At 38.9% G+C, this 16,288-nt stretch overlaps 1 protein-coding gene across 1 annotated transcript; it reads left to right on the top strand.

Moving 5' to 3' along the window:
* The first annotated feature begins 5,604 nt into the window (after window positions 1-5,604).
* Window positions 5,605-16,171, top strand: LOC121627482 (aspartate aminotransferase, mitochondrial-like). Its single transcript, XM_041966443.1, has 10 exons — window positions 5,605-5,745; window positions 10,874-11,030; window positions 11,579-11,707; window positions 11,797-11,856; window positions 11,945-12,106; window positions 12,703-12,807; window positions 13,024-13,174; window positions 14,059-14,224; window positions 14,392-14,542; window positions 14,839-16,171. Exons 1-10 carry the CDS (start codon window positions 5,663-5,665, stop codon window positions 14,959-14,961), a joined length of 1,287 nt encoding a protein of 428 aa, XP_041822377.1. The 5' UTR covers window positions 5,605-5,662; the 3' UTR covers window positions 14,962-16,171.
* The last annotated feature ends 117 nt before the right edge of the window (window positions 16,172-16,288 follow it).

The following is a 16,288-nucleotide window of genomic DNA, read 5'->3' on the forward strand; positions in this document are numbered from 1 at the left end:
AGTGAGCAGAGTGGGGCGAACTGAGGGATCCGGGACAACAAAAATACAGCAGGGTGATGGTATCGCTCTTTTACATGGATACAAATCTGCCATAACACAATGTGAAAGCAAACAAAAAATGGTCCTTTTAATTGAAATATGGCTCTTTTTCATCCAAATGTTTTAACCTGAGTCTCCACACCTCAGCAGACAAGCATATCTAACTGTAGTACTGATGATGAAACAACAACATACCTTTATTATAGATTATACATGGATTATTTAACATTCATTACTGACTGCATTTCCAGTTTTAAAAGATATTGTCCTAGTTTAGTCAAAAAAGTAGCCATTTTCTTTTTCTTTTAATCAGAAAGAGTCAACACACCCCCATATTTCAGAATTATGGAACAGTCTACCTTTCATCAATTAGTAATCAAGTCTTTCATCTTTAATTAAACTCACTATCTTTATAGCACACCCCTTCACACACATCACCATCACTGCAACACACACTCACTCATACACAAAAACAATACAGTGTTCACCTCCTTCAGCGAGTGTTCAACACTAAACACGTACGTGAGTATAGAAATGCACACACACACACACACACACACAGAGACACACACACACACACACAAAGAAATACAAAAGGGCACACAGTGAAACTCAGCGCTGTAGTTCAAGCTGTTAACTGCTGACAACAAGGAAAACCAGAGTTATATCCGCTCTGATTCCTTTACACACATCAGTCCCACTCAGTGAGAGGAATGAGACAAGTGAGCAGAATAGACAGATGAGATTCCCTCTGTTATTTACCTTCTGTACAGCTGCACACACACACACACACACACACACACACACACACACACACACACACACACACACACACACACATGCTACAAAGATAGAAGCAATTTTATATATGATATGATTATGAATTTAAAAGGAGACACTGTGCTGATTTCCAGAGTGTTCCCACTAGTTGGACAAGATATTGTGCTCTGCAGACCTTTATTTATATATATAAGATGGATATTAAGCATTAAGGATATAGGAACTTAATGTAAAACAGCATCTGCAGAGAAACCATTAGAGATAACACACATTTCTCTCTAATATGACAAATTATTAATCTTTTATTTAATCATACAATCATATTGTGTGTTCCCTCAGATTCAAGTAATTTAGACCTTTAATGATGGTTGCAAAACTTAACATGTTAACTATGTTTTCTGCAGTGAATGTTGTTTCAGAGATTTCTGTTGCCCTAGAAAACCTCCGCAACTATCACTGATATTTTTGGATCTTAGTCTAATTGTGTGTCTCTTATGACAGACACTGGGGACAATGTTTGTTTTTTTCCCACCTTTCTTCAAGCATAGAAACCACAGAAATCACACTGCAGCATCCAGTTTAAACACTCAAGTCAATAAAAAATATCATTTTATGTGGGATCCCAGTTTCTAGTTGCATAAAATATTTGTACCATATAGATACTTTACAATATTATTACAACAATACAATAATTACCGGTAATACTTTGTGAGCCTCACAGTAAAAAGACATTCGCAATGCGAACTTGGTGGCCCTGAGGTGTTTTAAACATATGATAATATAGAATTACAGTTGCATATTTAAACTATAACAATAATGTTATTGGTTCTGCACACCTTCACAGGTGTTTTCACGTTTTCTGGCTGAGTGTTCTGCTCAGACTGAGGTTGAGTGAATCAATGTTGAGAATGACATGAGGTCTCAACAGACTTTCTTATAATTAGACTGATAAAAGTCTAATGTTTGCTCACCAAAGAGGGACAACGAAGTTAAAAGAGGGACATGTTAATTACTCTTTTTCACAGAAGATATTTGGACGTGCCACAGTAGGAAGAGCACAGATGTAGAGATAATAAAATGACTGATGGCTGAATTCTATTTAGCTGTTTCAGTTTCAGGCTCCTGGCATCCCGCATGCTGGCTCACTGCCACGTTGTCATGACTTACAAGGACCTAAATATGACAGAGCCATTGTTAATGTTATTAATGACACCTGTGATACAAGTCAAACTGTCTGCTAATCCAGAGAAGAGCTCGAATCAGCAAAAAGTGTGGGTGCACTGTGGGTGTGCACGGCCTTCAAAATCACAATATTAATTCTCAGATCACTTTCAAGCGTCACTGGTTTCGTTCACAATATGATGTCCTCACTGTGCAAAAATGTGATTTATGAGGACATTTGCTTTAGCTTAAACTTTGCCCTAATTTCTCTGTGCCATTATTGAGAATTCACACACACATAAACTGGATCTCAGTCATTAAATACAAGCACACACACATCTGGACAGACTCCACAGACTGGAGGCTGAGCCAAAGAAGCTCTAAAAACCATCTAATTTCTACTGAAGAGGGACGATTTTGAAGATTAGTAATAACTGTTTTGGTCTTGACATTTTGACAACTTTTTTCAAGAATTAGTAGAATTATGACATTGTTATTCTTTTGTGGTTTCATAAAGAGAGATGAATGCATTGCAATTTGACACAAGTCAAACAATGGTGAGCACATATGCTGAAAATACAAAAAACCCCAGTCAAAATGCAATACCCTTGTTAGCTGTTAGACTTTAATTACCTTTCTCACTTGTCTTTCACTTAAATTACCCTCAAAAATTAATCAAAACAAATAATGTGACCAAATCAAATCCTTTAAATAAAAATGTACATTGAACATATTTGAGAGCTGAAGAGCTGAACCAGATGTTTTGAGCCACAGTGAAGGGCAGCAAACAGGACACTGTCGCAGAATGGAGCCCACACTGTGTCAGATATTATTACTGTAAGTGATATATGAAATAAAATCTAATGTCGAATGGTTCGCTACCACAGCTTCATATCATTTCATCATCACAACAGCCTGCTGTCACACAACCTATTAACCCAGAACCTCGCAGCGAGTGCAAGGGGCAGTGGGCATGTGTGTTTGAGAAGAGAAAATCCTCATGTTAAGAAAGGGCCAAATAAGGGGTTGTAGATTTTTTATTTACATTTTTTATTCTTTTCAGTAACAGCAAAAATGAGTGCACACACACACACACATACATACTGTACAATGGGTATTTAAGACGCCTGCTCAACCCTAAGCTAAGCTGTGAAATGTCACTCAGCATTACAGTCAGTGACACTTCTCTCTTATCAGTTTTTCCATTATTATTTTTCTGCTTGTCTTTCATTTTAATGCTTCTTTCTGCTCTGCTCAGTTGGCTCCTCAACCTCCTTTTGCTCTTCATCACTCATTATTATGCTGTCATCAGTTTCTTTCCACAAAGTTGTTTAAGGACAAATGTAGAATGATCTCAGCTCTGTTCTTGGTCTCTGCATGAAAACACATACAAACACTGAGATGTAAAGCCATATGGCTACAACTTGTGATAGGAAACAAAGGTCAAAACACTGCATATTGCTGACTTTGCTACAGAATAAACAAGGGAAGCTGTAAAAGGTACCTTGTATTCTGCCTCATCAATGCTCCACGTTGTTTTTGAACATTGCGTGTATGGATGTGAGTTCTCTCTGACATATCCATATCTACTCCACGCACTAGCAGTCCCACGTGCAAGCCAAGTTGATTTCCGGCTCTGTCACTCTGTTGCAGTGCCAGTGAGTTTTCTGTCTGGCTGCAGGAAAGAAAGGGTTCATGGACTTCCAGGTTCAGTTGTGTGATGTTCTTCCAGGTCTCTGTTCCTTCTACAATGACTGAGTGACAGTGAGGTTGCTGTTCCTGTAAACTTGTATGACTCTAAAAGTGAACGCACACCTGGCATTAATGAAGACCTGCAGCAACATGAGGCAAAGGCACACATACCTTATTATGCTGAGTGGTTAGAGAGAATATTTGACACCACTGTTGTGTTTTTTAAAGGCTGGAATCATTATTCATCTAATCTGTTACCTTATAATGCAATAAGTGTTGAGGTAAGAAATGTAGAGGGGGTCTCCATCTGGCGGGAGGCTGGAGGTACCACTGATAATCAAAAATAACACACTTTTCCCCACTTAGTTGCAGTGTGTCAGGTATACCGTGTATTGCTACACGCATGCCTATTGATACTCAAAGACAACTGGTAGACAAACTTGCATGAAGCAATGATAAAAGCTGCTGCGGCGCAACACATGATGCTGTGTCTATTGTGTGACATTGCCCTCAAGTGGACAAATCAAGTATCTGCCGAATGCTACTGCCAAGGAGCAGCATCATTTCTGCATAAAGTATCCCATAAAAAAGCTACTGTCACCATAAAAGCTTTTTTTTGTCACTTCTCTAATGAAGAACTAATGGAAAACACACAACTGTCTGACTGTTGAGTTGAGGGGCAGCCTGAATGCGCAGATCATTTTGTTTTTGTATCTGGGTTTAGACTCCATTATGTACACATTCATGTTGTTTTGGTACTTGAATTAAAAATTTTGCATGTGAGTTTTCACATTGATAGTGATGAATTTATATGGAGCCATAATTTATTTTTACTCTATAACCTGCTATATTCTACATTTATTTGTACCAATTTTTTATATTTATTCTAAATGTTTGCTGTCTTCCACTGTGAGCCTTTCATTGTGTCGGAAATGGTTCAGAGAGCCAAAAATTGTATTTTGATGCTTTGGCAACATTGTTCTTTTATGCAAATACAGCCTTTTTGTCTTTGCCTTTGCCTATTTTGTCCTATTCTATATTTGATTTGGACATAAATGATGACATTGGACATCTTTCTTTGGCTATGAATATCTTCTCTATGGACTCTATTCAGTGGTTGAAGTAACTAAGTACATTTACTCAAGCACTTTAAACAGTTTTAAGGTACTTGTACTTTATCTGATTAATTCCATGCTATGTTACTATATACTTCTACGCCACTACATGTCAAATGTTGTGCTAGAAATATTGGACTTTTTACTTTATTGCATTTATGTAATGTAGCTAGCAGTTACTTTACAGACTCAGGCTATTAGTAAAAAAATGTTATCAAAAGCTACAGAGCAGCATATAAGTAATTAAAAGTAGCCTCACCTTCACCAGCTGCAGCATTAAAGTGATACATACATTATATTTATCAGTTATTAGAAACCAATAAAATAGTACATTTTTTTCCTGAAATAGGCCACCTGCACAATGAGTATGTTTACTTTTGGTACCCGGTGTATATTTTGATGCTAATACCCACGTACTTTAACTGAAGTAGAAATTTGAATTCATGGTTTTCAATTGGAACAGAGTATTTCTACACTGTAGTATTGCTACTTTTAGCTTAATTATAATCGAAATAGTGTTTTAATGTTGATGGTTACTCGACTCAGTGACTTGAAACACAGAGGCCTTTAGATAAGACTTTTTTATCTTGAAGAAGTTAACATGTGGATTGAACTTGATAATTTAAAATAAGAATACCGTACTGGATTTGTGTGTGTAAGTTTCCTTTCTACACTACACTCGTCTGTGGATTATCAGTCAGATAATGATCTCAGGTCTGCTTCCTGTGTCTGTTTCACCGACGCCGTACTGTTCCGGACGTTCGCTGCTCTGATGTCAGCGCGTACTCGGAGCGTAACGTCGCGGTCGTTACTCGTGCCTGCCCTTCACATCCGTCCACATCCTACAAGGCTCTCTTCCCAAGCGAAGCACTACGATGGCCCTCCTCAAGTCCAACAAGGTGATCTCCTGTCTGGGGAATATTTCTCCCTCCCTGGGAGTTCTTTCCACCCGTAACAGGTAAACAGCAATAACACGCTTAAAACTAAGAGACAATGAAAATACAGTTGCCTTGGTAATACAGCGATGTGACACACATTATTATTATTATTATTTTTAGCTAGCTTGACCTGCAGACTATCCGTTTTTTTGAGGGTACCGTTAACAGTTGTTGTCAGCCCTAACAAATATGCTGAAGCTTCACTGCTCTCTGATTATTTTAGCCATACTAGCTGGCTAGCTAAACATTGACAGGGGTCAAATGGTTGTTGTAGGCCCCAATGTGTTGTGTGAGGTAAATTTAGCTCCTGTGGCGAGAGCGCAGCTAGCTAACGGTAAAGTTCATAGCCGTACGGACTCCAGGTTTATGAATGGAGAATCTCACAGGTGAACGACGCCTGTTATGGCTGACATCCTTCCCGATTTGCACAAAATTGACCCCAGTGGTAACTTGGTATTGCTATCACTGAAGCGCTACTGATGAAAGTCACGTTGGTGTGTCAGCAGCACAAGTTCCGATGGAGCAATCGCTGGTGTATAAGTGGAAAAAAACAGCCCAGCTTGGTTTAGTTCGTCATAAATAACTTGTATATAATAATGTGGCATATCATGTGACTGCGATTTTGCTTTGGTTTGGTTTTAAAGGGAACTTTCTGAAGGATTTACGCGATCGTGATGGCTTTAGCTGTCAAATCCCACGCACACAGTTTGAGCTAAGCGACTTGTCGTAGTTGGTGAAGTCGTGCGAGCTGATTGGCTATAGTGTTCCGCCTTTGATTGCCGATTGGCTAATTTCCACCGGTGAAGCTGAGAAAGACACCGATGTCCTTTCGGCATCTGCTTGGAGGGCAAACGCGTTTAGACCTGCATCTGCGCTTTTATTGGTTTTAAACATTTAATATGTAGCCTCTGTAACTGTGGACAGTTTCCCCGGGCGTTTTATACGTGTATCGGTAGCACGTAGCCTCTGGGTCTGTCGCCTCTGCAGGCACAGCTGGGTTTCGGTATGCTAGCCGGTGCTATCGTATTTCTGTCTGTGTGGGTGTGTTTCAGTGTTCCCGCCTCATCTCGTGTTCAAGCACATTGGTCTGGTTTCAAAGAATGAATAAATGACAATAGAGTCCTCCGCCACCTGCAACCGGGCGTGTCTATTTAATGTGAGATGCTATTATCAATATAGGTGAGGAAGGAACACACTTTTAAGCCCAGCAGTCCTGTCCTGTAATTTGTCAAAAAACAAAGGCCTTGGTCTATTGATCACTGGTAACTTGTTCGTTAGTGTGATGTTTATATAAATGCTGAAGTTCAACTGTTCAAAGGTTCTGTACACTGTAGGCACACGAAGACCTCCTGAACAGCTCCTGTGTTCACAATTGTGCAATACTATACAGTATGATAAAGCTACATAGTAAAATGCAACCTCTTCTGTTTGCATATTCATTATTGTGTTGCCTTATTTATGTTCCAACATATACATACAGTACATGCATACAGTGTTTGTTAAAACTACCCTGTTAGCTGTTCACTGTATTTCACTGCACTTGTACAATGAAAATGAGGAAATCTTAAATGATCTTGAACTTGAAAAATATATCAGTATTCCAGCCTGACAATACACTACAGCCTCAAAAATTGAAACAGTGCTACAGCGGAAACAATGTATCTCTGACACTGTCTAAGCTTAAGATCACACCATTTATCTTTTATTTTGTTGACATGGTAAAACCATTGACGTATCTACAGTAGATTTCACAGAATACTATATCATTTTTTAATGCAGAACGCACATCATGTGCAGATGACTCAGCTTCTGTTGTTGATGTTGATGTTGCATATAAGTAGTCTAAGTACATTTGCACAGCGTCATGTGCATACTAAGCTGTAGACTGTATCAGGCTGAGGTGAAGAGGCCAGAGTGCATGACCATTTGCTATGCAGCTTACATTTGCTGTCCTACTTACACCTTCACTCACTTTTGTGTTTGGTAAAGTGTTACACTCATTCTTCTTATGAGGTATATGTATATATTCACAGATCAGTCATTTCCAAAATTATAATAGGTGTTTGGTTGCATATACTGTGTAATGGAGAATATTTCAGCATTTACTTCATACTGAATCTGTGAATGATAATAAACAAATAAATCCATTCGTTCTTCAGTTTTGAATGCATTTTTGTAGCAGAGAGCAGCATGTGATTTTTTTAAGACTGTTCAAAGACAAGGTTGACATTATATTACATTGGGTCCTTAGATAAAATAGATATAAAAGTCAATATGTAAACTAATGAGTAATCAGTCAGGAGTATTTTCACTAGAAAAAAATCTGAATAAAACTAATGGGTTGAAAAATAGAAGAAATGAACGAGCTATATATGAGGTGAACGAAAGTTTTGAAAAGGATTGCAAATATTGCCAAAAGTAAAGGTCACTAAAAGAGTCACTAAAATTAGCATTCTTATTTGTAATGAACATATCTTGGATGACATTCATGTTTTTCTCACTATAGACTACCATTATGGGTGTTTATTATTGTGGGAATAGGTATATTTAGAGTGTTTTTGGAAACATTGTGTTTTAGACACAGACTACGGTAACTCTTGTTTTTGGACTCTGGACCTTCTCAATGGATTAGAATGCTTATTTCATGAAACTTGTGTTGTTCATGCCTCTCTACGTCAGTGTGGTATCCTTGGGTCACATGAGGAGTTAATCTCTAGAAGAACAGGAGCATGGCTAATTCGGCCATTACAATAATCTAATAATAATAACAATAATAGTAAACTTTATTTGTATAGCACCTTTCATTCACGAATTACAGCTCAAAGTGCTGTACAACAAATATACCAAGCACTTCACATTAAAAAAAGAATGAACATAACAACAGAGATTGAAAATTAATGTAAGAATAAAGAATGAAGAATAAAATATAATGAATAACAAAAATAAGATAAAACTAAGGATGAGAATAGAACCCTCAGAGGTGCCAGTCAGACTTAATAGGCGAGAACTGAGTACTTCGCATTGTGCGCATACTCAAACAATCGATAACTCTGATGCAAACAAACATAACAGAGCCTCCCAAATACCCGATGGACACAGATTCTCCACCAGTCTTGATTAACCAGGGTTAAAGGAACATACACCACAGTCTTTTATAAGGTGAATGAATAACATAAGATAGAAAATTAAACCCACTGAATAGTAGAAATAAAATAAAGTTTTGCCTGTTTGCAAAGATGGATTTATAATTGTTAGGACATAACTTGAAATGACGTTGAACACCCGCTTCTAGAAATGCTATTGGTACAGTGTCAACACATGAGTTGGAGGATTTGCACTCAGTCATGGTCTTGTAGAGCTCAGTGAATGTAATACAGGTGAATTTTCCCATGGTTCTATCTTTTTCACACGGTTTGTTGAGGCCATCTGTGTTTACATCAGCAGCATTGCTGGCTCTGATTGAGGTTTTTTTTGTTGTTGAAGAATGATGCAAGTTCTTCACAGCTTGATGCAGAAAAATATGGATGGGTAGGCGTGGTGTTGAGTAGCTGGTCAATAGTGGAGAATAATATTCCCGGAGTTCCCAGAATTCTGTAATCATTTTGGAAAAGTTATCATTTTTTCCTTCAGGCATATTGCTTTGTATATATTTGTATATATTACAGTAGACTGTGAGCCCAGTTTTCCTCTACTTTCTTTCAGCTGCTCGACAGATTCTATTAATCTCATTAACACTGCTGTTGTTTAGCCATGGGTCAGCCAAGCTGTTTTTAACCTTTAGTGCAGCAACAATATTTAAAGCAGATGGCATGGTATATTGAAATGTTCTACCATGTCGTGTAAAGAGCAGTCATAGCTGTGTGACTGAAATAATCCCATAATATTACTGAATTTTGCTTCAGCCGTGCCATTTAGGAATCACTTTTGTTCCAAAAATTCCCCTTTAGTCTTTAAGATTAGGTTGGCATCAAAAAAGACACAGTGATAGTGAGAAATAGGTCATTCTAGTACTTAAACCTTGTCAAAGTTTAACCCTGTCGTTATTACCAGGTCCAGAATGATACCATGCTGAAAACTGACTTCATGTACATGTTGTGTAAGTTAAAAGCTGTTAAAGTAAATGCATAAACACAGATATATATCTTGATGGTTGACAGATTGTAATCAGGAGCACTGATAATTCTGTTTTGAGATCAAGAGCAAGATATTCAAATGATGTAATTTTATTCAAGTCAATGTCAGTGCAAACACAGAACCCGTGCAGAAACAATGGCTGCAATCCCTCCTTTCCTGTTCTGCCTGACTGACTAATAAGAATTAGAATTTGAGGGACAAGCTTCTATCAGTGTCCCCACACCAGCAGTGCTGTTGGGCCTGTTCTCAACAAAAAGCAAAGTGCAAATTATTTTCAGTGTCAGATCATTAACCAGAAAATGATTTGTTAGCCAGTGATCTGACATTAGAAAGAGCTCATTTCAGCTGTATGTCAGGAGTGGAGACTGACTGTGACTGAACACAGGCAAATTTAAGATTAGTGAGACTAGCATCAGATGGTCTGTGACTGCTACCATGTGTTTGACCATGCACCAGCTGTTAAAGGTCAGTGGTGTGTTTAAGGAAGTGGCATGGGGTTCATTTCTGATAGACACTTGAGTGATGATGTCTGTGGTTATTGTTATTTCATAGTTCACTGATCTGACTGAGCCTCAGTGTGGCATATTTAACTTAAATCCTAGGTGACTGTTGTGGAGGTAGAGAAGGAGAATGTGAAGTCACTGGAGAATGCAATGAGGAGGGGTTTTTGATCCCCAACCGGCACAGAGGCATCTTCTGAAAGTCTTGGGTCATGTGAAGCAGTGGGTTAGGTGAGGCTTTCAGCCTGTCCGCATTGACCTCGTCCCTTAACTATACTTTCTTATTTTGGTGTAGCATGCATGATGCAGATTGGTGCTGAACAGTCTGCATCATATAAGGCCACGAAAACTTAAGAAGCAGCACATTTCATGACCTTGTCAGGATGCAAGGTCCCTCATAACCAAAGCATTCCCTGCACACTGTTTTTAAATGCAGCATGCTCACAGATGAACTCTAATCAGTTGTTTGACTTCCCATCGACATCACTATTCACCTGATTCGATGTCTTTGCAGCTCATGGTGGGGTGGAGTGCAGATGGGTCCCCCCGATCCCATCCTGGGGGTGAGCGAGGCCTTCAAGCGGGATTCTAACCCCAAGAAGATGAACCTGGGAGTGGGAGCCTACAGGGATGACCAGGGCAAGCCTTTCGTGCTCAGCTGTGTCCGCAAGGTATAGCTGTCACCAAGCCCCCCAGGGAATCCACTATATTTCTCTCATGTCACACACATGCACACAGTGATTTTCCACCATGCAGTTCAGAATTTAGGGAGGAAAGCTGTCATATCATTGAGTCTTAATTTCATATGGTAATGAACTCAAAGAGAATCACAGTACTTCACTTTTCGAATGTGATTTATTAAGCAAGTAAATGGACAGGCCACACAGGGAGTTGGATGATTACATTTTCACCAGGTGTTTGGAGGGTTTAAGGGTTGTTGCTGGTCAAAGTCTTTCTCATTGGTGCGTTCTTGCTTTGTCATCCTGAGCTCTGCTTCTGTTGCTCCGTGGAGTGAAAACTGGGTGAAACACACGTTAATAATTAGGGGATGTTTACTTTATCAGCATGAGAAAGTGTGTATGCATTTGATTTGTGTCTAACAAAATTTAAACTAAAGCAAAGATGATTTATGTGCATTCAAAACGGGAGAATACAAGTCAAGGAAATTATTACAGTAGTTGTGTTTTTTTAACTTCTGATTTTCACACTTCCCTCCTAGGCAGAGGCTATTATTGCAGCCAAACAGCTGGATAAGGAGTACCTTGCCATTGGTGGTTTGGGAGAGTTTACCAAGTCCTGCGCCGAACTCGCACTTGGTGCTGATAATGAGGTCCTGAAGAGTGGAAGGGTAAGTTGGGTGGGGTTAAGTACTCCAAAGTCAATCGACTTCAAATCGATTCAGTTTAAGTCAGTGCAGCAGGTCTCTTCTCCCAACAGAACATCACTGTCCAGACCATCTCAGGAACTGGATCTCTGCGCATTGGAGCCAACTTTTTGGTGAGGTTCTCTTATATTGGTCACATGGCACAAACAAACATATGGGTGAGGCTGGCTATCTCACCAGGTCTTTCCTTTTGTCTTCTAGTCTCGATTCCACGGAGGTCCACGTGATGTGTACCTGCCCAAACCATCCTGGGGAAACCACACACCCATCTTCAGAGACGCTGGCATGCAGCTCAAAGCATACAGATACTATGACCCCTCCACCTGTGGTTTTGACTTTAAAGGAGCTCTCGATGACATCTCTGTAAGACATTAAGGATCGACTCTGCCTGAGGGCTTGAGGGATAGATACTGTTCAAATGTTATTTTCTATTAATAATTATCCCTTTAGTAACAGTGGCAGCATGATCCTGAGGGAACATATTTTGATGAATGAGTCCAGTTTGGCATCTTTTCATGTGTTCCGACTCAAAACACGACCACAACCACATTTTGTTTTTTGTTTTCTTTTGTAGAATTGTAGCTTTTGTAGTGCAGTTTTCAGTTTAGCTAGAAACTGGCCATTAAGTTTGGTATATATGGGTTTTTAAAAGCACCACCCAGTCTGTGGTGTATATTTTGTATATTTTTACTTGTATATTTATGTAACCGTCACAAGGAATAACTTTGTGCTTTCATCCTATTATGGTTTATAACCAAACTAATATGACTTGGTTGACAGTTAATTTTATTTTGGCACTCACATGCAGAAGAATAATAGAAGAATAATATCAGTAATGTAGTCAGTTATATGTCTGGCAGAAGAGCGCTACAGTGAAAACACTGTCAATAGAGTCTGTCCTATACATGGTATTGTAGTTTTACAATTACAATGTGATATTTGTATATTTTATGTCACAGAAAATCCCAGAGCAGAGTGTGATCATGCTGCATGCTTGTGCCCACAACCCCACTGGTGTGGACCCCAGGCCTGAGCAGTGGAAGGAGATTTCTGACATTGTGAAGGTGAGCGTGCATCATTGTCTGGGAAATTTTGGCGTTGACGTTTTGATAAAATGTCAGCAGACATTTTCTTTAACTCAAATCAAGAAAGTCTTTGACAGTTCAAAACCCACAACTGATAAGGACTGAACTTTCTCTAGCTATTATCACCTGAGACATTATCAACTGTTTTTCTCTGTCTGTGTCTCTCTCCTGTGTCCTCCTCCTCCAATTTTACAGAAAAGGAACCTGCTTGTGTTCTTCGACATGGCCTATCAGGGCTTCGCGAGTGGAGACATCGACCGCGATGCTTGGGCTGTGCGCTACTTCATTGAGCAGGGCCACAACATCCTGCTGTCCCAGTCCTTCGCCAAGAACATGGGTCTCTATGGTCAGTCAGGAATCAGTACAAGCTTTTCTTACAGAAATGTTAATAAAGACAAGATGCAGATAATAGCACAGACTTGAGATTAAAAAAACGATACCGGTAATTTTAACTGGCCCTGGAAAGTGTCTGCTCATTTTAGCATCTGGTTATTTTGACAATACAATTTTAGCCAAACGACAGAATCCATTGAAATGAGATTGAGATGAGATTTTGATGCTGAAGATACATTATGTAGGTCTTGATGACAGAGTGCATGTCTAAATGTGACTGTGAGAGAATGAAAAATGTACATAGTGACTGACTGGCTGAACTGTATCTTGTGTTTTATCACCTCCCAGTGGTAAAAACTAGTTGGTGAAACATGTTTTATTCCAATAAGCACTCAGATTGTCAAAGCACTGAAAATAATTCTACAATTATTACTAATTCTACAATTATTACTAATTTGTTTCACAATAATGTGAAACAAATTAGTTAATCTCAGCTGTTCAGTACAGATACTTACTGTTTTACTGTAACTCAGAATACGCCCTGAAGTGGTCATCTAGTGACTAGACATAAAGGAAAAGTGGTTTGTTTCTTCACCAAAACAATGTTTGATCATGTAAAAACAGTGAGATCTCATTCAGACAAAAATTTATGTTTGAGAATTTAAATCTTACTGAAGGAAATAATAAATGTGTCATATTTTACAAAAAGTTCAAGAGCTATCTATTTAAGTATTCCGTGATTGTCATGTGTAACCTCAAGTCTAATTTCTAATGTTCTAAAATACATTTGACTGGTTGCAAATTTACACAATGATTGTAAATTAACACAATTTCAGACACAAGGTTGGACTCGCTGTAAATCACTTTAACACTCAGTGTGCATGCTGATATTCCCAGGTGAGCGTGTGGGAGGCTTCAGTGTGGTGTGCAACGACGCAGATGAGGCAAAGAGGGTGGAGTCTCAACTTAAGATCCTCATCAGGCCCATTTACTCCAACCCACCAATGAATGGTGCCAGAATTGCAGCAACTATTCTCAACTCCCCAGATCTCCGCTCACTGTGGTATGTGCTTATAAATGCATATATACACACATATTACCTCAACCAAATGTGTATTTGGACTTCTGTAGAAGCACTTCAGGTTCAAGTCTCAGTCTTTCATATGCTGTTCAAGATATATTCTAAAATCAGTTTCTTAATCTGTTTGGCCTTGAATTCATTCATCCTAGGCTGGAGGAGGTCCACACTATGGCTAACCGCATCATTAAGATGAGAGAACAGCTGGTGGCTGGTCTGAAAAAGGAGGGCTCCACCCACAACTGGCAGCACGTCATCGACCAGATCGGGATGTTCTGCTTCACAGGCCTCAAACCCGAACAGGTACGCACACACATTTGAGCATCTGATCATTGACAGTAGAGAATGGAAACATGAAGAGTAGGTAGAAACATAGAACTGCAACAATTAGTTACAATTAATAATTAGTTGATTTAAAGAAAATTAGTTGGCAACTATTTTGATAATCGTTTAATTGTTTCAGTAATTTTTCAAGCAAAAATGTCATTTTGTGGTTCGAGCTTCTTATATGTAAGGATTTGCTTTTCTTTGTTGTGTTTTTTTGTTTAAGTCTGACTTTTGGATTCTGAGTTTTGTGTGCCCCTTCATGTTTCTTGCAGGTTGAGCGCCTGACTAAGGAGTTTTCAGTGTACATGACCAAGGATGGCAGAATTTCCATGGCAGGCGTGTCCTCTGGCAACGTGGGTTACCTGGCAAGCGCAATCCATGCGGTCACCAAGTAGAGTGGATCCTGCTGGGAGAGCTATGAAATCAAAGCAGCAGTGTTAAAAAGGAGTTTATGCATCACTAAGTCTTTTTGTTGTTCTCCACTTTTTAGAAAAGAGCTCAATATTTACTTAGCCATTTTCTTGATTGGATTTCATCATGAGTTCAGCTTGGAATGATTGCTGCTGTTAAAGGAATTAGTTTCTGGTTACCTGTTTTAACATCTCACTGACCTGGCTCCCCTGCCAAATTGTAAAAGACATGTTTGTTCCCACTACTGACAGATCCTCTTATTTATTGTGTGGCATCAACTGTTGGCTGTGCATTCATGTCCTAAATGTGCTGTTTATCTGCTGTGGACTCTTTCACTATAAAACATCAAGGAACCAACATCGGGGTAAAGTTAGACTGTGCATTAGTTTTATGTTCCACTTGAGGTCTCTGTTGCTACATGAAAGCTTGTAGAAAATGTGAGTTATTTAATTTTTTTCTTTATCTTATTGGTGGAGTCCTAGCACTTTATAAGCTGTAAAGCACTATTTGAGTTTCAAGAATAGGCTGCCACTCTTTTTATTTCTCAATCAGTTAATCAATTCACTGTTAGGCAAAGCTGTGGTTGTTCATCTGAACTAATCAATCATCCAGTTATCTCCTCGTCATCTCTGTTTGGAATTTGCCTATCTATCTCTCTTGTATTCAGTACTTCTTCTTTTTTTTTTCTTTTTTTTTTTAGTTTGGTGGCAGGCAGCAGTTTCTCAGTCAGTCCCTTTTAACCCCAGACACAAACAAGCACACAAGCCAAAAAGAGTTAAACTCAGTACGAAGAGGTGATCAAAACTTTGAATGAATTCCACAGTGGAGGATTTTTCTTCATATTGCACCATAGCCCCAAATCGAACAGCCCTTTATCTTACTTTCTTTTCATGGAGTCTTTGTATTTCATACAAATGTCTGTCAATAAAGATAAGTGGAGTACATGATTGGGGTGAACACTGGACAGTTCATGAAGAAATATGCACAAGCTACTTATTCATTCAGATATGATGGTTCAGTGTATGAATTCTGTTTGAGACAGGGAGACACAAATGGCATTTAGAAATGTGGGGTTTGTCCCCAGTCTGTTCATACTTCTGAAACTTCTGGCATGTCGCCTCCATGTTTTGCATTCTGTCAAAAAATAACAGATCAGTAGTCTGTACCTCATTGAACAAACAATAAATGGTTATAGAGTAATGATCTGCTCTAATGTGTGTGTTGCCTTCATATGCGATCAGTTAACTTGACCATTTTCCTTAGAATTTCACCAATTTACCTCTTATTTAATTGATGGTTTACATACAATGA

This window comes from Chelmon rostratus, chromosome 1 (genome assembly GCF_017976325.1).
Source record: "Chelmon rostratus isolate fCheRos1 chromosome 1, fCheRos1.pri, whole genome shotgun sequence".
Lineage (NCBI taxonomy): Eukaryota > Metazoa > Chordata > Actinopteri > Chaetodontiformes > Chaetodontidae > Chelmon > Chelmon rostratus.